Source organism: Caretta caretta, chromosome 22, assembly GCF_965140235.1.
Source record: "Caretta caretta isolate rCarCar2 chromosome 22, rCarCar1.hap1, whole genome shotgun sequence".
Classification (NCBI taxonomy): Eukaryota; Metazoa; Chordata; order Testudines; family Cheloniidae; genus Caretta; species Caretta caretta.
In genome coordinates this window covers 20,779,073-20,802,505 of record NC_134227.1, presented here as the reverse complement: position 1 = coordinate 20,802,505, position 23,433 = coordinate 20,779,073, and the positions used below count along the sequence as shown (strand labels likewise).

Here is a 23,433-nt window from a genome sequence, read left to right as displayed (position 1 = left end):
GGGCACAGAATCTGTGACCTACATGACTAAATTGCAGCTTTAATTATAGTACCTGGGCACCACAATCAGGATCAGGGCACCACTGCACCCAGCGCTGTGCAAACATAGACGATCCCTGCCCCAAAGATCTCACAATCAAAACAGGGAAGACAGACAAAAGGTGGGAGGAAACAAAGTTATCATACTTGTCCCTTAAGCCCCAGGTCAATATTGCCTTTCCATTTGCTCTGGAAAATAATCATTCCCTCTCAAATTTGTATTTTGTGCTGGTGAAAAGTGCCAAATTGGCTGAAGCTGGAAATTGGATAATGACCTCTCCTGCCTCTAGGACAGGTACAATATAGGCACTGCCCCAACAAATGTGCATCAGCCTTAATGTAGGAACATGCTCCAGGAGAGGGGACGTCAGACTCTCCTGAGGCTGCCAACAAGAATGCCAAATGAGAATGTTTTTTTTATTATGCAAAGATTTGTCCACTAGAAAGTGGACCAAAACCCACCAAGTCAGTGCACGTAGGGGGTTACGGAACAGCCATTAGATAGTGCCCTATGGTGGGATAGCCATTCCCAACTCGACCTGCGCTCAAACAAAGAATCAAGAGGAGAAAGGGTCTGTGCCCCATTTTCAAAGCGTTGACCCCTCCCCTACCATTTTTAATTTCATGTGTAAGTCCAACTTTGTTTGCTCGCATGAAGCACACAGCAATGTTTTTGAGGCCCTAAAGTAGGCAATCGCTACCAGTTAGAAAGCAGAAACCACTGCATTGTGGTTGTAGCATAGGAGGCAGAGTGACGTATGAGCCACGTTAGGGTCTTCAATTTTTAAAAAACGTAGTGCGGCTTGGATTTCCCATCACGTAAAGTATCATCATGGAAGAAGCAAGCTTTATTTTAAATCAATGAAGCTTTTCCCGCTGTGGTTAGCGCTGTCTTGTTGCATCAACGCAGTATCATAGCAGGGCACTGAATGGGCACATCATTTATTTATTTATTTTTGAAAGCAGTAATATGACCCTTAATTTACAAAATGAATTCACCAATATGCCAACAATGGCTGGTAATTTGGTGCTTAATTGCAAATGTAGCTTGTTTTCAAGCACAGCACGAAGAAGTTATATTCAAGCTGGTTTGAATAATGGGAGCTTAGGTACACAAATGTGTAGTGCAGGGATCATCAACCTCTGGCACGCGGCCCGCCACGAAAAGCCCCCTGGCAGGCCGGGTCGGTTTGTTTACCTGCTACGTCCACAGGTTCGGCCAATCGCGGCTCCCACTGGCCACGGTCTGCCGCTCCAGGCCAATGGGGGCTGCAGGAAGCGGCGGCCAGCTCATCCCTCGGCAGGTAAAAAACCGGCCCGGCCTGCCAGGGGGTTTACCCTGGCAGGCCGCGTGCCAAAGGTTGCCGATCCCTGGTGTAGTGTGACGGGCAGATCAGCCCCGCACTGGTATCGGGGGGGTTAATCCTTCCCTTCTAGCAGAGGAAGTCCCACCCCTGAGGCTCTGCTGGGCATGCTCCACCTGGAAGTCAGGTATAAAAGCCTGCAGAGCTGCCTTACTCAGGGCTGGCTGCTGAGAAAGGAGGATACCAGCCCAGGAGCCGTTACAAGTCTTCCCTACAAGAGCTGGAGAGACAGAAACCTGGACTAGAGGCCTACTGCTATTGGAACCCCAGGGCGTGTCTGGTGCTGAGGTGCTTGGAGACCCCGATACCCTATGGACCACTGCTGCAGGGGAGCGGGTAGGAAGTGACCCACGAAGGCTAAGGGAGTGGTACCTCACACCCTTATGAGGTCAGTCTGTTTCAGTAGGATTCCCTGCTGACCCCTTGGCAGATTACTCTGCTGCTGACAGGGTCCTGGGTTGGGTCCTCCTCCCCCCTTGTGATGGCCACTAGGCCTCCTGTTTTGCCTCCAAAGGGGGAAGTTTTGACTCTGGCTGCTAGGCTGTGCTACCCCACTAGGGAAGGGGGAATTGGGTGAACTCTGGACATTGCCCCATACTGCCCTAGGGGCATACTGAATGGATTCCAGCCATTCTCTGGCTGACGGCTGGGGGTGTGTGTAAAAAAATGGATGCACCTGTAGAGAGGTGGGACTGCCTCCCCTGACTTAAGGGATTGATGAGGTACAAAACCCACCACAGTACCTTCCTCATAAATGTGTTTGGTAAATCCAACCAGCAGCTTCTTGCAGCAGTTTCTCCAACTTCCCCACAACTGCAGGTGGATTGTGGCCTCTAATGAATTTGTGCTTTTACTGATTTCTTGAAACTAAAAACTTAGTTTGCCGAAAGCTGCTCTCACTAAAAGAAACCTACAATTCAAAGTTCTCAATGCTTTCCAGAGACTAAAGTGCTGAAATTGTCTGCCTTGTTTGTCAATAGACATCTTAACCCAGGGGCGGGCAAACTTTTTTGCCTGAGGGCCACACTGGGTTTCTGAAATTGTATGTGCCTCCCTAAACAGCCAGGCATAGCCTGCCCCCCTCTTCCCCCCTTGCTTCTTGCAACCTGACAGCCCCCCTGCCCCATCCACTCACCCCGCTGTTGGTCCCCTGGGTCCCCTGCCCCATCTGACCACCCCTTCTCCCTGACTGCCCCTTGCTCCTAACTGCCCCCCACCACCCCATCCAACCCCCCTTCTCCTTCCTGACTGCCTGCCCCCACCCATTCAACCCTGTTCCCCACCTTCTGACTGCCCCTTAAACTCCCCTGCCCTCTATCCAACACCCCCTCCACCCCTTACTGTGCTGCCTGGAGCACTAGTGGCTGGCAGCGCGGCTGCACCAGGACAGGCAGTCACGCAGCACAGAGCATCAGGTCAGGCCAGGCTCTGCAGCCCCGCTGCCCAGAGCATCGCAACAGACGGTGGCATGGCTGTGGGGGAAAGGGGACTGTAGGGGAAGGGCCGGGGGTGAGCCTCCTGGGCCAGGACCTGCTCAGGGGCCGGGCAGGACAGTCCCATGGGCCAGATGTGACCCACAGGCCACAGTTTGCCAACCTCTGTCTTAACCCAAAGTTAAAGTAAAACTACTAACAAATTTGTCCCAAAACATGTTTTTGTAACGTCCACTAGAAATGTCTGTATTTTTTTAATTCCAGGGGAAGCAGTAATTCTTTAAAGAAAACATTTGATTTATTTCAAAACATTTTTTTCAGAAGGAAATGCATTTTTAAATATTAAGTTTAAAAAGTCAATTTTTTTTTTTGCCAGAAGCTGGGAATGGGTGACGGGGTGGATCACTTGCTGATTATCTGTTCTGTTCATTCCCTCTGGAGCATCTGGCATTGGCCACTGTTGGAAGACAGGATACTGGACTAGATGGACCTTTAGTCTAACCCAGTTTGGCCTGCCTTGTTTGATCATTTCAAAATATTTGGTTTTAAGTTTCAAAACAAACTCAAAATTGTAGAATTTCCCACCAAACAGAAAACCCAGATACTATTTAAGGGCCCTGGCATTCTAAAATGAGAGCACCTATTCAGCCCACTTGGTGCTTAAATCCAAGTGATTTACAAGCAGTTCATGGATATATGCATAATACCAATGGTATTTTGTAATTTTTACGTTTCTAGTTTAACTAGCATCCTACAGAATCAATATCTAAATGTCCAAGTTATCTTATGGATGTCTTTAACATGGTAGTTTTCTGCTGTTGCAGTCACATTTGCAGGTCATGAAGTACCTCATGAAATACCTCATGAAATAGAAGGTTGAATGAAAAAAATTATAGAAAAGGTAAAGAATTAAGATATTTGATAGTAAAATCTGGCCTTGAGTGTTATGAAATTGTCATTACCACATCTACTAAGATCTGATTTGACTATTTTAGCACTAGAGCTTATTGCCTGGTACTACTGCTGGCATTTAAGTAAAAATATACAAAATTAAAGTTGTTGTTTTTTAAATCATGGGTTTTTTTTACATTGAAACTTAGTTATCCAAGCAAGAAAAGTCAATTTAGCTATGTCTACACCAATTTAAAAAAATACTTTTCCAGAATGTAGACTACACAAGGATCACAAATGCTAGTTTTCAGTGCTACAAGAAATGAGGGAGTTAGCAATCAGGACAGCATCTGGGAAACTAACACTTCCATTACAGTGTGTGCTCCAAAGAAATTAGTGAACTAGCAGAAAAAAAAATCACCTGCATTCTGCCCAACTTCCCCTTTTTCCCCATCAACTTTTTCAACTTGTCTAAAAGTATGACAGGATGAAAACACATTTACTTGGATAAAACCAATCACTTTTCTTTTTCACAAAAGAATTGATATTTTCTGGCAAACTGTATGGCTAGGCTCTTATCCAAAGTTTGTAAGCAAGATGTGGTTTTCTGGCTTCCCTGCAGCTCATTTAATTAAATTCACTGCACCTATTTTGAAAATCATGCCCAATAACTTATTCTGAGAGAAGAACTGGTCATCCTAACTCAGTATGTGAACAGCTTAGCTTTCTGGAATTAGCATTACACAAGGAAAAGGTGAGTTAAATTAAGATTTCATTCTTTGCATGTTAAATTCAATGGATCAGGAAGGGTTTTTTAAACTTTAGTATCTGCTAGGGAAAAGGAGATACCAATCCTCTGCAAATAGTTGCTGTTCTGATTAATGCACTAAAACTTGGTAGTAAAATATCTATTTTGAGTATCTACTAAATAGCCTCAGATTTGGGAAAAAACCTCTGAACAGCCAAGACAAAATGGTTGATCCTTGTAAAATGAAGGATGAGTCTTTGGAAGACATTCATTTGTTATTCCAAAAGTCTTCTGCCAGAATTTTATAAATCTTCCAATCATCATACAATGAAATGGCTGATGCCATATCATTTATCAAGTCCTGCATCTTTGCTTCATAGCTTGCAGGCTTTAATCATTTCTAGGGCATACATAACAGAAAATGTTTTAAGAGCTTCACAGCATTAAAGTTACTTCTCTTCATATCACTTGTACCTTGCATAATTGATTGTAATTTATCATAGTTGTGTGGATTTTTGTGCTTGTCAAAAATGGAGCCTGATATTAAACTGAAATCCTCTTTAGTAACAATAGCATAAGTTCTCAAACACACAGATCAGCCTGATCTGAAAGGCAACTTCATGGCACATGTTTCATTTAGGGTTTAATATTATGGAGCTTGACAATTACAATATGAGAACATGCAAAGACTAGGAGACAAGCAACTCAACATTTTATATGTCAAGTAGATTGGAACTACTAAAATCTAGAGTTTAGTCTCCATGTCTCTACTGTACTATAAAACTTGTCATCCAATGCCAGGCTTTAAAGAAGGATGGGGTCCTTAATGATGTCTCAGTTCTTTAAATCTTTCAGGAAAACATTGAGCATATTCATTCCTCTTGACAATACTGACTATTCTATTTTCCTTATTCTGACTAGTTTGGGGTATCCAATTAAGTGAGCTGTAGCTCACAAAAGCTTATGCTCTAATAAATTTGTTAGTCTCTAAGGTGCTACAAGTACTCCTTTTCTTTTTGTAAATACAGACTAACACAGCTGCTACTCTGAAACCTGAGCAAGTCCATGTAAGAGACATTAACTGAAATATCTAGTTTTCAGACTTTTGATTTAGTCTTCTAGTTGGTTCTGTATTTCTAATTACTACTCAATTCTCATTCAATCATGAGTCTGACAATTGCTAGCTATGTAGGAGAGACCTTAAGATGCAAACTGAGGAGAAACAGCTTAAAACCTCAAACTTTTCACTGAATACTTTCATAAAAAAGTTTATTGCTATACTGAAACATAGGAATACATATATTAAAGTGATCAGGGCACATGAATAGTTATTTAAACAAGATCTCAATACATGTGGAATTCTGTCACTAACAGCCTCTTGGTTACTACTCTGGAACAAATCAATCAACCCTTATTACTTTTGTATACTGTAGCTCAGTCAGACCACAATTCAGCAACTGATTTAAAAGTTAATATTGCATAAAAATTAAGGGCATACATCTAAAAATGTATAAAATAGGCACCTGTTTCTCCTGTGCATTAAACAAAAATTCTTTGCATCAAGAGGCACAGGCTAAATTCAGATTTTCTAAAACAGACATCATCATCAAGGGATGTAATCAGTTCCTGAATGGTTTTAGTTACATAAATTCTTCAAACATTTTAGGCTATTGCACATAATTTTTAAACAAATCAAAAGACCTAAGATTGGAACAAATGAGAACAAAGTCCTTAAATGCAAGAACTTGGAACACTGAAATTGTTTTATCCACAGCTTTTATAGGGCAATTACATTAAATTTTCAAAAGCAACCTTTATTTCAGTATGAAACACTGTCTTCAATATTTAAACTGCCACACATCATACAAGGAATTTGTTTAATGGGATTACCACCAGATTGGCTGCAGAGACTTTAGTTACACTACAAAAAATACAAATTTTTTTAATACAACCAAGCTGTACAACTTCACCTCCCCAAACTACGATTTTTTTAAAAAAGTTGTGGCACATCTCCACATAAAACCCTGAGGTGAAAAGTTAATACAATAAAAATGAAGCTTTTTTTTAAAAAAGGTAATGTACATGACTTTACAAAAGTTTTTTAAAAGGTAACTTACAATGTTACTCTATACACTTTGTTAAAATTAATTTGAGATCTAGAGGAGAGAGCCCCTAAAAGTTCTTTAGAGTCCACTTTAAATACTGGCTAATGCCGGGATGGGCGCCATTTGCCATCTCTGTAGTTCTCTCTTCTGTTATAGTCATGGCTCCAGCCATCATGGCTCCTGTCTTCATAGCAGTACTCATCCCTGTTCCCTCTAGAATAGTGATCAGATCCAGCATCATGAGGACTCCTGTCTTCATAGCTGTACTCATCTCTGTTCCCTCTGTAATGATGATCAGATCCATAGTCTCCAAAACGCTGCTCACGGTTAAAATGTCTGCTGTCCATATAAGGATGGGAGTTCAGCCTGTTCTTGCGCTGTGCTGACGATCCATCTGGACGACGCTGCATTTGTGAGCCTGAAGACTGATTAAATGAATGACTCTGCTGCTGCCCTGGTGAGATATAACTAGACTGCTCTGCATGCGGAGAACCATACTTTCCACTGTATTGTGACTGCTGCCGTGTACCACTATTCATCTGGGGGGAAAAAAAGGGTAATCAAGAAAGAAGTGTAGCTGATTTGATGGATACTGAATCAGCATTTGGTTCTGCCGAGACTGGATGACTGATGGAACAGCTCAGCACTCCATGGTGCAAGATTTAGGACAGTTTTTTAATACTTACAAAGGGCTACGAGTTCTGCATTACATAAATAGTGAATACAGGAGGAATACCATGCACTATGTGCATCAGCATTCATGGCAGCCACACACTCTCTACTGGAGACCTAAATGTCATACAGTATTTTCATCCCTCTAATGAGCCAGGCCTGCTTAACTCTAAATGATATACTAAATAAAATTCAGAATAATAAAAAGCAAGAGCATTTAATTTCTTTGAGATGTAGTTTTGGTTGAAGAGATTACACAATTAAACAGTTGACCCAAAGGAGACAAAAAAAGTAACATACTGACCTATTTTTGGCGAGTGAGCATTTGTTTTCAGAAGTTGACACTCAAACAGAATGAAAAATCAGAGCTGATGGTTTTATTCATATGGATGCTAAGTTGTCCTTTCTGGAACACTATTTGCTCCTCAGCTGAAAAGCTTTGATGTGAATACTTACTAACAGAAGGACTGGATGCAGGTTCACAGAGTAAGTTTAGACGTGTACACTGATTGCTTTATCTATAGTTACTCTTTGGTTCAAAGAGTTTTCAGGCACTAAACACTTCAGTGGCAGGAACAGTAAGCCTACTGCAATCATACTTTCAACACTCCATAAACACATTCCTGTGAATCAGTATCTGTTAAATAAGTATCCCTAAGTAAAAAAGTACTTAAAATTAAAAGGAGAGAGTTTTCATGTGTTATCCACCTACTGCTTGTGACCACTAGGTTTAGATTTTCTGTTTCTATTGACTTAACAGCATACCATTTGTCTCTGAAGGTTATCAGGAGATGAGAAAGACCTCTGCAGCATCTGCGTGGATGTGAATCCTGTTAACGTGTTATCTGTGCTCCTATCATATCTGCTGAAGAAAGATTAGGAATTTTAGTCTTTAGTGTTTCAAACCATCATTGTGCAAGCTAAAGGGGCATCAGCAGCCTAATCAGTGTTTTTTTTAAAAAAAAGTCATGCTGTAATTTTTTTCTTTAAAAAGGCTTGCTTATTTTGTGTATTTGACAGCCCTTTGCCCATTGTTATTTCCCCTTTTCTGTATGGGTCTTTCACACATCAATGGAAAAACATGCTTAAACAGGGAAGTGACTCAGACCACAAGAATTGGCAGGTGGACTTTAAGGCAGGAGTGATTGTACCTGAAACTGCTTTTAGCTTTTCTCGAAAGGGACTAGCCATCAAGGTAACAGCATACCTTTAATGTTCTTACTAATTGGCAATACTTATTTAGACCATTAGGTTTTGGGCCACTAAGAATACATATACCTGTTCCATAAGGAGAGAAGCTGTAAAGACTGTTTGGAATGCAAAGTAACTAAAGGTATAATTTGGAAAAAAACAAACTGCTTCCTGGTTCTGAACCAAATTATACCACAGGAGGTAGCAATTTTTTTGTATGCTGAATTGCATAAATTTACTCTATTTGCACTGTGACTACTTAAGTGATATCATTTGAACAACATACTGAGCTAAAGGCAATTCACAGCTTCATTTGATGGCACCACAAAAGGTCTGGATAGAGATTTCTATTTACCACTGAATTATTCAATGCACAAAGTTACATCCATGGGGGTTGTTTGTGGTAGATTGTCAATAAGATTTTCTAAACATCTGCATGAGTTAATACTCAATAGTTCAGTTACTCAAGACCTGTTGAAGTTTTATTTGTACACTATCAAGACAAGAATCAAATCTGCATGGATCATTTACATTTAAGTTAGCTATTACACTTGTACTTGACATCATTCTTGTCATAACTTACAAGTTAAAAAGAAACCATCCAGTAAGACTGTATTCATATCCAGAGACTAGGGCCTGGTCTACACCTAAGTTAGGTCAACCTATTTATGTCACTCAGAGCTATGAGAAATTTTGCACCCTGTGCACTGTAGTTAAGTTAACCTAACCCACACTATAGATGCAGTTAAGTGGACCTAGCTACCGCTTCGCAGACAGGCAGATTAACTACATCAACAGATTTCAGAGGAACAGCCGTGTTAGTCTCCTTCTGTCAACATAGAAAGCATCTACACTACAGCAGCATACCTGCAACTGTTCTGTTGCAGCTCATGTAGAGTAGAACTAGCCTAGTTTTAAGTGAATCACCACATAAGACTCAAAAGTATTGCTTTTGATAGTGGGTATACTAACCCATCAAATAGTGGCCACTGAACAGTATATTCCTCTGGTAACCACAAATCCAATTTTGGAGCTGATAATTTTGGCACCTTTTTGATTTTACAGAAAGCTTATATTAAGCAAAGCAATCCTGCGTTCTACGTGTCAGCTATTTTTTCCCCAATATGATCTTACCCAGCCTTTTATTTAGATCTGTTTAAAAACCTACATGCAGGATTTCAGTTGAGATACACCTGACCGGTTCTGTGAAGTCTCAGATCAAGCTTCACAACACAGCTTTTGTAATAAAATAATTAAACTCTATGGTCTACAGCAACACAGAGGAACAAAAACCAGAGACACTAAGGGCAAGGCTAAACTACATCTGTGCCGCTGCACTGCTGTAGTGCATCTAGTGAAGATGTGCTATGCCAATCTCCCATCGGCATAATTACTCCACCTCCACAAGAAGCGGAAGCTATGTCAGTATGAGAGCATCTTCTGCCAATATAGCACCTGTGTGGACAGCACGAAACTTGTATCGCTGAGGGAACATGGGGGCCTTTTTCCACATCCCTAAGTGACGCAAGTTAGATTAATTTAAGCAGTAGTTTAGACCTGCCCTAAGTTACTACAAATTTTCTATTTTCACTAGATTTTTCCCAAAACACAGCAGCTCACTAGAGCATATGAAGTGGAAAGCTTTAGAAAGCTAGTGTTTCACATTGGGTATGCATTTTTCAACCTTGTTTTCATTAAAAAAACCCAAAACCACCATATACTTTTCACCCTCACAATAGGTTCCTAATTTTTATTTTGTTGCCCTAAGAGATACAACTGTGCTCCACCTACAAGCAGTATAAATGAATAGGAAGAGAGCCTCTCACTGGAAAGAAGGTACAACTGCTACTCTGCCCAGAAGCAGGACAGCAGCCACAGCAAAGTCACCATATATTAAATTACAAAAGTATATATTTGACAAGTACTTGCTGGTAGGTGGGATAGAAGTCTTTACCTGTTTGAATTTGGTGTTGAATGTGGTGTGCTGGAAGGACTTGTATTAGCAGATCCATGCTGGAAATAAGATGAATTGCCATCTTGAGATGCATGACTACTGCCTGAATTAAAACAAACATTTTATAAGACAACCTAAAGAACGAATGGAAGTTCAGATAAGAAGTGAACACCTGTTAGAAGATGGAAACACTACTGCATTGCTTTTAATTAGCTTTGGAGTTTCATTAGTGAACCGTCAAGGCACACAATCAGGTTTACAAAACAGGGTGTTGCAATTGTTTTAATACCCAATGGTAAAGATGCAATCAACTTGCAACATTCTGGCTAGTAAACCTAGTTTAACTGCAATCAGATACAACTGTCACTAACATGCCAGTAACAGTAATTTGTAACCCCCGCCCCTCCCCCAGCTAAAGCATGAGGAGTTTAGAGCAGCAGTCCTCAACCAGGGGTACATGTACCCCTGGGGGGTACTCAGAGGTCTTCCAGGGGGTACATCAACTCATCTCAATATTTTCCTAGTTTAACAGGCTACATAAAAACTAGTGAAGTCAGTACAAAATAAATTTCAGACTATTTGTTTATACTGCTCTGTGTATGATACACTGAAAAGTAAGTACAATATTTATATTCCAATTGATTTTATAATTACATAGTAAATTAGAAAGTAAGCAATTTTTCAGCAATAGCATGCTGTAATACTTTTGTATTTTTATGTCGGATTTTGTAAGTTTAAGTCAGGTGAAACTTGGGGGTTACACAACACAAATCAGACTCTTGAAAGGGATCTGGAAAGGTTCAGAGGCACCGGTTTAGAGTATTTCTTGGAGCTATAAAATAGATAATCTAAAACATATAGCAGAAAACCTGAAGAGTGAGCTCTCCTTACCTTGTAGGAAAGCTTATGTTTCTTAAGGCAACTTATTTCACTAATGGTTTGAGCCTCACCTATTGAAAGCAAGGGACTCATCAAGGCAAGGATCATCTCTTATGCCATACACCACTAAGCACAATAGGGCAGTAATCTTAGTTGCAGCCACTAGATACTACCATAATGTATTAATCTGAGCTTTGCCTCCGACTCCAGTGTGTCCTGTATTACACTCCAAACGACTAAACTGTGCATTCACTGAACTCAATTTTTTCACCTATGTAATAGGCAGGAATATATTTAAATGGATTGTTTACTGACCCTACTTATCTGGTACTACATGTAAAACCTTTTGCATGAAACCCAAGAAAATAAAGTTAATGAATTCTATGGCCCACCAGAGCAGTTCATAAGGCTTGCAGCCTGCTTCAACCTAATACGCTAACAGCCAATTTATTAGCGTTTTGTCATGCTTACATCATTTTAGTTTGCACAAGTGTGTTAACAGGTTTTCTATGTACAGAATATTCTAAATATGTACAAAACATGCTGAACTTAAAATATCAATATAGGTGACTCTGTACATATTTTAAGATTTAATCTGTTTGACCCACACAAAGTTGGGTTTATATGGCCCTCCTGTGTAATAAGGGTGGGCATCACTGATCTAAAGGATTACCACCACTTTTTGAGCATTCTTATCCAAGACTTCCAATAGATATTTCCTTCCTCTTTTCAGGAATCAGTCACTCCCACTGGTAAACCCAGGCATTCACTCTATACTGTTGCCTCCAGAACATTATACAACCTTATGACTGCACCTCTTCCAAACCTCTCTATCATGGGGGGGGTGACGGGGACTAGAAACAAAGATTTCCCTCTTTCTGAGCATGCAAATTCCAACTCTCCTGAATTGGTTGAATTTGTTCAACAGCAGCAATTTATCCCTACGTGAGAGAGCTTCATTTGCCATCCTATCCATTTCCAAAACAGAGAGTCTTATATTCAATAATCCTATCATTTGAGTCTGAGCCATTTCTGCTGTTTCAATGCTATTAGACAATTTTGGGTATACACTCAGCTAAATCGGAAGCTTCCCCCCCGCACCCCCATACTGTAGATTTGAACAGCCTTGAGAAAAATGTAGAAGTTCTCTAAATACATAGATGTAATTGATTAGGATTGCTATAGTCACCATTCACACAACATTTGCAGTGTAAAAAACAAAAACCTGAAACCAAAGTTAACACTAAAAAAAAACAAAAACAAACCAGCTTATGCTCAGGCAGAGCTGACAGACAAGTCTCCTGCTGCAGGAAAAGTATAATAAGGAAAGGCTAGTGTACAAATCTGTTCTGACACCTTCATTTCACAAATATACCAACCATTAGAAAAATGAATTATAATTTGATATCCTACAATGAATATCCTTTTTATCTAAAAATATTAAATATAAATAGTCAAATTTTTTGTGAAGGGGGAAAAAGATAACTCCACTTTGCCTAAAACAACTAGATTGTTTAAATGTTTATTTCATGGATACCTGATCGGAACTGAATTTTGATGGGCCTTCCAAAAAGTTTGATCCCATTAAGCAGACTCATTCCATAAGGGACAGATTCTTCGTGTTTGAAATTCACAAATGCAAATTGCTTTGGTTTACCATCTCTATCCTTAGGTATTTTAACTTTAATTACTGGACCTGCCTGCAAATCAAGAAACAAAAAATGTTAAATAAAAATGGAGCAAGTTCAGAAGAGTTTTACTCTTACAAAGAAATGGAAAAGGAAATCAAGAAACTCATAAGCAAGCACACAAAGAACACCACACACATGCCAGTTCTGCAGAGAAATGTTACATGCATCTGTATTTAAGTGAAGCTGTTTGGGGCAGGGAGTATCTTTTTATTATGTGTGCATACAATGTCCTGATACAGTGTCCTCTAGGCACTAGCACAATACAAAGAGTAATAAGAAGCAGTTGTAGTTATGCAAGCCATGTATGTTACTCTAAGAACAAAATACGTACTGCAACAGAAGGGCAAGACTACCTCAAATTAGAAAGGAAAGAAAGAGACCAAGGAATAGACTTGAGCAATACTGCCAGCCACAAGCAATCAAAAATAGTGACACTGGCTTAAAAATCATGACATCTGATAATACTAAGTTTTGGTTTCTGTGTTTCCTGGTTTGACCCTTTAGGTCACATTTCAAGCTTTCCTTCACAATTATGACAGATTTTTTTTTTTAAAAAAGTGTTAGTTGATGGTTCAGTGCCTCACCACTAAACCATCTTAATACTAGGGAGACTGGAGTTCAAGACTGGTGAGTTCCTGTATGACCTTGAGTATCAGAAGGGTAGTTCTGTTCGTCAGGATCTGTAAAAGCGGCAAAGAGACCTGTGGCACCTTACAGACTAACAGACGTATTTATTGGAGCATAAGCTTTCATGGGTGAACACCCACTTCGTCAGATGTATGATCTTGGTTAATTCATGTAGCCTCTCTGTGCCTCAGTACTCCACTTATAAAAATGAGAATATTCCTCCACCTCAGAGTATTGAGGACAATAAATTAAAGTGTGGTGAAATGCTTTGAAATCTGCTAATAGCAAGTGCTGTAAGAACTATGTGGTATTCTTCAATCTACTTCAGCAGTTGTGCCTTCACAAAAAACCCACATATAATATCATGAGCCTGGCAATAAAATTGTAAGAGTTTAACGGTGCTCATGCAGGATTTGAAGTGCGAAATTCTCTGACCTGCCTTTTGCAGGAGGTCAGACTAGATCAGGAGTTCTGAAACTGTGGGTCAGGACCACAAAGTGGGTCACAACCCGTTTTAATGGGGTTGCTAGGGCTGGTGTTATACTTGCTGGGGCCCAGGACCGAAGCCAAGGGCTTTAGCCCTGGGCTCAGGCTTTGACTTTAGCCCTGGGCACAGGGGCTCAGGTTACAGGTCCCCACCCCCCGGCTGGGGATGAAGCCTGGGCTTCAGCTTTGCCCCCCACCGCTGCATGGGGTGGTGAGGCTTGAACTTTGGTCCCTCGACCCAGGGCGGTGGTGCTCAGGTGGGCGGAGACTTCGATCCCACCTCCTGGGGCCATGTAGTAATTTTTGGTTTCAGAGGAACAGCCGTGTTAGTCTGTATTCGCAAAAAGAAAAGGAGTACTTGTGGCACCTTAGAGACTAACCAATTTATTTGAGCATGAGCTTTCGTGAGCCACAGCTCGCTCACGAAAGCTCATGCTCAAATAAATTGGTTAGTCTCTAAGGTGCCACAAGTACTCTTTTTCTTCTTGTAGTAATTTTTGTTATCAGGAGGAGGTTGCGGAGCAATGAAGTTTGAGAATCACTGGACTAAATAATCAAAATGGTGATTGCTGGCTTTAACATCAGCGTATGTCTACACTGCACAACTCAGCCCAAGCTCTGACTCACGTTTGAGCCCACGCTCCCTTTGGTCCACGCTCAAATCCACCTGACTGAAGCCAGCAAGCATTCAAGACCCTGGTCCCGAGGGCCCTGCTGGAGGGGTGGGTGGGGAGCCAAGCCCTGCCGTTTTCAGCGCGGCGGCAGCGCAGAGCCCCAGGCCAGGCGCCGCCTGCGCAGTGCGGTGGGGACGTGTCCGAGACCCGGCTCCAGGGAGGGCGAGTGCCGTGTGGACGCTCGCACGCAGGCGGAGGCACGCGGAGGCGCGCGGGGCTCGGCCGGAGCGAGCGGCCCGGGCCCGTGGGCGGAGCCTGGGATGGGGGCGGGGCTGACGCCCATCGCGGGGGGGAGGGGGAGAAGGCTGCTGCCGGGAACCGCCCGGCCTCGTCCTGCCCTCTCAGATCGCCCCCCCCGGAGAGCGCAGAAGCCGGTACCTGGTGGAAGAGCTCGAAGACCAGCTCCTCGGTCACCCGGGGGTCCAGGTTCCCCACGAACAGGGTCCGGTTGGCCTCGGCCGCCGCCGCGCCCATCTCCACGCACGGGCCCCGACTGACTGCGCAGGCGCCAGCAGTGCATTGCGCAGGCGCAACCGTTTGAGGGCGAGAGCTTTACGCCTTCACGGGAGAGCTTTACGGTGGCGGGCGGGCGCGCGCATGCGCTCGTTGGCTGGGGAAACAAATATGGGGGGGGGTCTCCGCTGTGCGCATGCGCAGCCCCAGGTATTAAAAAGCCGCGTGTTCCAATCCCTGACCCTCCCTGCATGGGCTACTTTAGGAGGGGAACGAGTGCTGCTGGGGGAGTGACTGGCGCCAAGGAGGGAGAGGGAAGGAGCGGGCCAGGAGGTGGGCTGCAGCTGGACTCTCTGCTAGCCACAGTCTTGCAAAAATCTTGAGGCTGATTTTAAAAATAATGAAATTCCAAAAATATCATGGTGAAGTGGGGGTGGCTTGCTTTGCCTTGCAGATGTTACGCCTTTAGGTCACAGTTCAAGCATTTCCCCTCAACTGTCAGGGGCTTGGAAACCTGTTTTTCCTTAAGTCTCATATAATCATATGACTCCAGAAGCTGGGGCTTCCAGAGAAACACCTCCTGTCCTGAGAGTTGGCAATACTGTAAAACGATACAGGAAGCAATGGGTGAAATTATTTGACCTACTTAGCAGGAACTCAGCCTAGATGATCACAATGGTCATTTCTGACCTTTAAAATCTATATATCTGGGATGTGCTGTTTAAGCACATGGGGGAAAGGAAAAGCTGTAGAAAGCACGAGCTCCGGTATGTGCCATGTTGCTGTGAGAGAGCGAATGTTTCCCAGCAGCTGCAAGGGACATTTGTTGAGCAAGAAACTAACCACGCTAACCACACAGATAGCTGAGGGATGTGACACAAAGTATTATGCCCAACAACATCAAATATGAGCAAGTGTAAGAAAGATATTACCACAGACTACCAGGAATCCCAAGATTTATCATAAAACAAAACAAAAACAAAACTGTGCCTTACCTTGAAAGATGGCATTCTGCTGTGTAGCAACCTGCCAACTGATCCAGAATGGACAGTAAAGACAAATAGGCAGAGAAACTCTAATTATTTACATATTTTTTAAAAAATAGCCCTGCATGTGTTGTTTTTCAGCCCAACATTCTAAAAGGACAGAGGCAAATTTGCCCCACACAGGAAATTAAGTGAGTGCTGCCATTTCAAATATAACTTTCTGAAGTTTCCTGCTCCCCTCCTCTTTTTTAAGTCTTTATTTTGTATTCAGTGTGTTTTGTATTATTTTATAACCTGAAAAATATGTGTGAGTGTTGTGACCTGGCATATGAGCTCACAGTGCCAGTCACTCAAATTTGCCCCGGCTGGCCCTAGTCGTCATGACAGAGGAGCAGCTGGGACAAACCTGACTAGTGCTGCAATCCCGTGAAACACGTTGCATTTCTTAGAATGGGGAGCCAACCCCAGTTAGTCCTGGGGGACTAGAGCCGCACTGTTTTAAAGTAGGGCTTGGGAAACATCAGTTGAACAGCTAAGGATTTTTTTTTAATGTATTTCTGATATAGATTTACAGAATTTTGTTTCAGGCTGTGATTTTATTTTATTTAAAGCAGAGGATGAGAGCATTTACATTGTGACTATACAAAAAAACTAAAAGGTAAATGACAAAAGCAATCATGGAAGTAATGGGTTCTTGGCCTGATCTGAAGCCCTTTGAAATCAGTGAGGCTCCTTTTGCCCCTCTGTTAACTCAGCCTTGCAGAAAACTGTTTTCAACTAAATGACAGCTGGGCAAAGGTTGAGGACTTACTCCATCCACTTCATCTTTCTGAGGGAGAATTCTATCATCCCAGGAGCTCATTGATCTCACTGAAGGGTTATCTTCAAAGCCTAGTTAAACTATTGTGCTTCAATTGACGGAAGGGAAAAAGGCCAAAACGTTGCACTTCAAGAATACATACCTGATAAATATAAAAATAACTTACCTAGTAAAATATTATTATTCCAAAGCCATGAAAAAATTGCTACAAGAGGAAAACAATGTTGCTACACAATTATAAACTTAAACTGATCTTTTTTTTTTAAATTACACATATATTTCCTAGTCCAACTTCCCTCTCAGGAACCTTTCAGACCTTTGGCAATACCATTATTGCTTTATTACTAGGGGTTGGTACTAATTTCCTGTAGGAGAACTTTTGATTACTAAATCAACCCCCCCCCCCCCGCACTGTTCCTCACACATTCTTGTCAACTGCTGGAAATGGCCCACCTAGATTATCACTATCACCCTCCTAGTGAAAAAATGTTTCCTAATATCCAACCTAAACCTCCCCCACTGCAACTTGAGACCATTACTCCTTGTTCTGTCATCAGCTACCACTGAGAACAGTCTAGAGCCATCCTCTTTGGAACCCCCTTTCAGGTAGTTGAAAGCAGCTATCAAATCCCCCCTCATTCTTCTCTTCCGCAGACTAAACAATCCCAGTTTCCTCAGCCTCTCCTCATAAGTCATGTGTTCCAGTCCCCTAATCATTTTGGTTGCCCTCCGCTGGACTCTTTCCAATTTTTCCACATCCTTCTTGCAGTGAGGGGCCCAAAACTGGACACAGTACTCCAGATGAGGCCTCACCAATGTCGAATAGAGGGGAACAATCACGTCCCTCGATCTGCTGGCAATGCCCCTACGTATACATCCCAAAATGCCATTTGCCTTCTTGGCAACAAGGGCACCCTGTTGACTCATATCCAGCTTCTCATCCACTGTAACCCCTAGGTCCTTTTCTGTAGAACTGCTGCCGAGCCATTCGGTCCCTAGTCTGTAGTGGTGCATGGGATTCTTCTGTCCTAAGTGCAGGTGTCCTTGTTGAACCTCATCAGATTTCTTTTGGCCCAATCCTCTAATTTGTCTAGGGCCCTCTGTATCCTATCCCTACCCTCCAGCGTATCTACCTCTCCTCCCAGTTTAGTGTCATCTGCAAACTTGCTGAGGGTGCAATCCACACCATCGTTCGGATCATTTATGAAAATATTGAACAAAACCGGCCCGAGAACCGACCCTTGGGGCACTCCACTTGATACCGGCTGCCAACTAGACATGGAGCCATTGATCACTACCCGTTGAGCCCGACAATCTAGCCAACTTTCTATCCAGCTTATAGTCCATTCATCCAGCCCATACTTCTTTAACTTGCTGGCAAGAATACTGTGGGAGACTGTGTCAAAAGCTTTGCTAAAGTCAAGGACCAACACGTCCACTGCTTTCCCCTCATCCACAGAGCCAGTTATCTTGTCATAGAAGGCAATTAGATTAGTCAGGCATGACTTGCCCTTGGTGAATCCATGTTGACTGTTCCTGATCACTTTCCTCTCTGCTAAGTGCTTCAGAATTGATTCCTTGAGGATCTGCTCCATGATTTTTCCAGGGACTGAAGTGAGGCTGACTGGCCTGTAGTTCCCAGGATCCTCCTTCTTCCCTTTTTTAAAGATGGGCACTACATTAGCCTTTTTCCAGTCGTCCGGGACTTCCCCCGATCGCCATAAGTTTTCAAAGATAACGGCCAATGGCTCTGCAATCACATCCGCCAACTCCTTTAGCGCTCTCGGATGCAGCGCATCCGGCCCCATGGACTTGTGCTCGTCCAGCTTTTCTAAATAGTCCCGAATATCCTATTTTCTTGTTAATTGTTCCCTTTTCATTTCCTTCAGGTCATTACTTAGTATTACCAGACCTAGAATTTATATTGATTTCTTTTAATCATGTTTGCCTGGTTAAATTCTAAACAATTACTCATTCAAAAAGGAAATTATTACCCTGTTCTGCCAGGACTTTCAGTTTGGCTTAATTTCCCTGGAGACTCATTTAGTTTTCTTGTTGGATCCCCTCAGGTTGGCCTAGCAGAGTGTGCGTGATATTTATATCAATAATGATTTTCTCCTTATATGATAGAGACAGTCTTAGAAGCAAGCTGCCAGAGGACTCTATGGTCACTTAGTCTGTGTCTCATCAACAAAAATAACTTTCTTGGTCTCCTGGAGTCTGACCCAGTCCCAAAGCTTGGCATCTACAAGCTAACGTCCTGATGCTGCAAGTTAATCCATATGGTGCTGCTCCCATTTGGAGCCGCAAGGAAGTCAATGGCAGTCTGCCTATGCAGAGGTATGCATAATCAGGGCCCAAGAGTTGGTCAAAAATAACAGCAAAAATTCATGAACATTTTTGAAGTTTGCAAAAAGGATTGATTTTTTTTTATTATTGTTTTTGTAAACATTTACCAAAATTTTTTTGGTTTTCATTGTTTTTACTTTTTTCTCCTTGTCTCCCACTTTTTTCATTTTGCTGCTGAAAAAACAGAAAAAGGGAAGAAGGGAAAATTAAAAAAAATGTGTTTTCCATGGGTGGGGAGGGGGGGAAAATTTTGATAAACAATTTTTAAAACAAACTTAATTTTCAAAAAAGGACATTTTTAAATTAAAAAAAAATTATAAATATTTCAACCAGTTCTACTTGTGGGAGCCTTTCCACTCACTTCAGTGTGCTTTGGATCAAACCATTAATGATTTTTTATAGTATTGCTAATCACCCTTTTCCCCCATTAATTATCATTTATGATGTTGTGTGAAAAGATTTGAGAATACAACCCCAGTAAGGCAGTACCTTCCTGAGTCGTGCTGGCTGTGGTCATGAATGTTCTGAATACCACACGCATACTTCTGAGCACTTGTGGTCATTACCTATTTAGAATTTGGGCACAAATCTGGGGCACTACAAATATTTCTGGAGAGCTGTTGGAGCTGAAATCAGCAAGTAATTCATTTGAGGGAAATGCTGTTCTCAGAATTTGAATTTAAACTATTTTTGTTTTAAGTAGTTCAGAAGTTTGTTTTGTTTTGCTTCTAAAACCTTTCCAAGTTCAGCCATGAAGAGCTAACAGCAGAACAGAGAGGCTGGCCCAGTGGTCAGGACATAGACCTGGGACTCCAGAGACCAGGGTCAATATCTTGTTCTGGTAGACTTCAGTGTGATGTTGGGCAAGATACTGAAGGTGTGTCTACACTGCAGTCTTGGGGTGTGATTGCAGCGCCTGTACACGTTCCTCAACCCGCTTTAATCTGGCTAATTTGGTACTGTATCAGTGAAGCTGCAGACAGCCACCTGAGTAATTACGCAGGATTCTAGGTGGGATTGTACAGGTCATGCTACTGCAGCTTCACTGCTCTGGTACTCGAGCAAACTAGATTAAAGCTAGCTCGGGTATATCTACACAAGCTGCAATCACGACCCATTACTGCAATGTAGCTATACTCTTAGTCTGTCTGGACGTTAATCCCCATATGGAGAAATGAGGACAGTAGTATTTTCTTACCTCTTAGGGGTGTTATGAAGATAAATGCATTAAAGACTGTGAGCACTCAGATGCTATTATAATCATAGAATCATAGAAACGCAGGGCTGGAAGGGACCTCGAGAAGTCATCTAGTCCAACCACCTGTTCTGAGGCAGGACCAAATAATCCTAGACCATACCTGACAGGTGTTTGTCTAATGGGTTCTTAAAAGTCTCCAGTGACAGGGATTCCACAACCTCCCTTGGAAGCCTACTCCAGTGCTTAAATATCCTTATATTTAGAAAGTTTTTCCTAACATCTAACCTAAATCTGTTTTACTGCAGATTATGCCTGTTACTTCTTGTCCCAGCCCTGGTCTACACTAGGACTTTAGGTCGAATTTAGCAGTGTTAAATCGATGTAAACCTGCACCCGTCCACACGACGAAGCCCTTTTTTTTGACTTAAAGGGCTCTTAAAATCGATTTCCTTACTCCACCCCTGACAAGTGGATTAGCGCTTAAATCGGCCTTGCCGGCTCAAATTTGGGGTACTGTGGACACAATTCGACGGTATTGGCCTCCGGGAGCTATTCCAGAGTGCTCCATTATGACCGCTCTGGACAGCACTCTCAACTCAGATGCACTGGCCAGGTAGACAGGAAAAGAACTGCGAACTTTTGAATCTCATTTCCTGTTTGGCCAGCGTGGCAAGCTGCAGGTGACCATGCAGAGCTCATCAGCAGAGGTGACCATGATGGAGTCCCAGAATCGCAAAAGAGCTCCAGCATGGACCGAACGGGAGGTACGGGATCTGATCGCTGTATGGGGAGAGGAATCCGTGCTATCAGAACTCCATTCCAGTTTTCGAAATGCCAAAACCTTTGTCAAAATCTTCCAGGGCATGAAGGACAGAGGCCATAACAGGGACCCGAAGCAGTGCTGCGTGAAATTTAAGGAGCTGAGGCAAGCCTACCAGAAAGGCGAACGGCTGCTCTGAGTCAGAGCGCCAAACATGCCACTTATAGGATGAGCTGCATGCCATTTTAGGGGGTTCAGCCACCACTACCCCAGCCGTGTTGTTTGACTCCTTCAATGGAGATGGAGGCAACACGGAAGCAGGTTTTGGGGATGAAGAAGAAGATGATGATGATGAGGTTGTAGATAGCTCACAACAAGCAAGCGGAGAAACTGGTTTTCCCGACAGCCAGGAACTGTTTCTCACCCTGGACCTGGAGCCAATACCCCCCGAACCCACCCAAGGCTGCCTCCTGGACCCGGCAGGCAGAGAAGGGACCTCCGGTGAGTGTACCTTTTAAAATACTATGCATGGTTTAAAAGCAAGCATGTGAAAGGATTAATTTGCCCTGGCATTCGCCGCTCTCCTGGATGTACTCCCAAAGCCTTTGCAAAAGGTTTCTGGGGAGGGCAGCCTTATTGCGTCCTCCATGGTAGGACACTTTACCACTCCAGGCCAGTGACACGCACTCGGGAATCATTGTACAACAAAGCATTGCAGTGTATGTTTGCTGGCGTTCAAACAACATCCATTCTTTATCTCTCTGTGTTATCCTCAGGAGAGTGAGATATAATTCATGGTCACCTGGTTGAAATAGAGTGCTTTTCTTCAGGGGACACTCAGAGGTGCCCGTTCCTGCTGGGCTGTTTGTCTGTGGCTGATCAGAAATGTTCCCCACTGTTAGTCACGAGGAGGGGGAATGGTTGAGGGGGTAGCCACGCGGTGGGGGGAGGCAAAATGCGACCTTGTAACGAAAGCACATGTGCTATGTATGTAATGTTAACAGCAAGGTTTACCCTGAAAGAGTGTAGCCACTGTTTTATAAAATGTGTCTTTTTAAATACCTCTGTCCCTTTTTTTTTTCTCCACCAGCTGCATGTGTTTCAATGATCACAGGATCTTCTCCTTCCCAGAGGCTAGTGAAGATTAGAAAGGAAAAAAAAACGCACTCGTGATGAAATGTTCTCTGAGCTCATGCTGTCCTCCCACACTGACAGAGCACAGACGAATGCGTGGAGGCAAATAATGTCAGAGTGCAGGAAAGCACAAAATGACCGGGAGGAGAGGTGGCGGGCTGAAGAGAGTAAATGGCGGGCTGAAGAGAGGGCTGAAGCTCAAATGTGGCGGCAGCGTGATGAGAGGAGGCAGGATTCAATGCTGAGGCTGCTGGAGGATCAAACCAGTATGCTCCAGTATATGGTTGAGCTGCAGTAAAGGCAGCTGGAGCACAGACTGCCACTACAGCTCCTGTGTAACCAACCGCCCTCCTCCCCAAGTTCCATAGCCTCCACACCCAGACGCCCAAGAACGCGGTGGGGGGGCCTCCGGCCAACCAGCCACTCCACCGCAGAGGATTGCCCAAAAAACAGAAGGCTGGCATACAATACACTTTAAAGTTGTAAACTTTTAAAGTGCTGTGTGGCATTTTCCTTCCCACCTCCACCACCCCTCCTGGGCTACCTTGGTAGTCATCCCCCTATTTGTGTGATGAATGAATAAAGAATGCACGAATGTGAAGCAACAATGACTTTATTGCCTCTGCAAGCGGTGATCGAAGGGAGGAGGGGAGGGTGGTTAGCTTACAGGGAAGTAGAGTGAACCAAGGGGCAGGGGGTTTCATCAAGGAGAAACAAACAGAACTTTCACACCGTAGCCTGGCCAGTCATGAAACTGGTTTTCAAAGCTTCTCTGATGCGTGCCGCGCCCTCCTGTGCTCTTCTAACCACCCTGGTGTCTGGCTGCATGTACCCAGCAGCCAGGCGATTTACCTCAACCTCCCACCCCGCCATAAACGTCTCCCCCTTACTCTCACAGATATTGTGGAGCGCACAGCAAGCAGTAATAACAGTGGGAATATTGGTTTCGCTGTGGTCTAAGCGAGTCAGTAAACTGCGCC

General features: G+C 43.0%; 1 protein-coding gene and 1 long non-coding RNA gene across 5 annotated transcripts; one reads left to right on the top strand and one right to left on the bottom strand.

Moving 5' to 3' along the window:
- Window positions 1-5,726: 5,726 nt before the first annotated feature.
- Window positions 5,727-15,288, bottom strand: RBM7 (RNA binding motif protein 7). Of its 4 annotated transcripts, none has more exons than XM_048827511.2 (5): window positions 15,132-15,267; window positions 12,813-12,975; window positions 10,397-10,499; window positions 8,017-8,116; window positions 5,727-7,118 (listed from the first exon to the last, which is right to left on the bottom strand). In XM_048827511.2, exons 1-5 carry the CDS (start codon window positions 15,225-15,227, stop codon window positions 6,681-6,683), a joined length of 900 nt encoding a protein of 299 aa, XP_048683468.1. In that variant the 5' UTR covers window positions 15,228-15,267; the 3' UTR covers window positions 5,727-6,680. The 4 variants fall into 4 exon arrangements, with proteins under 4 accessions (XP_048683468.1, XP_048683469.1, XP_048683470.1 ...); XM_048827512.2 differs by having other exon boundaries at window positions 8,017-8,113; XM_048827513.2 differs by lacking the exon at window positions 12,813-12,975 and having other exon boundaries at window positions 15,132-15,288.
- A 90-nt stretch (window positions 15,289-15,378) lies between these two features.
- LOC142069780 (uncharacterized) lies at window positions 15,379-23,091 on the top strand. The gene is made up of 4 exons (XR_012665738.1): window positions 15,379-16,383; window positions 19,143-19,352; window positions 20,865-21,820; window positions 22,410-23,091. It is a non-coding gene; the product is annotated as an uncharacterized LOC142069780 (long non-coding RNA).
- The last annotated feature ends 342 nt before the right edge of the window (window positions 23,092-23,433 follow it).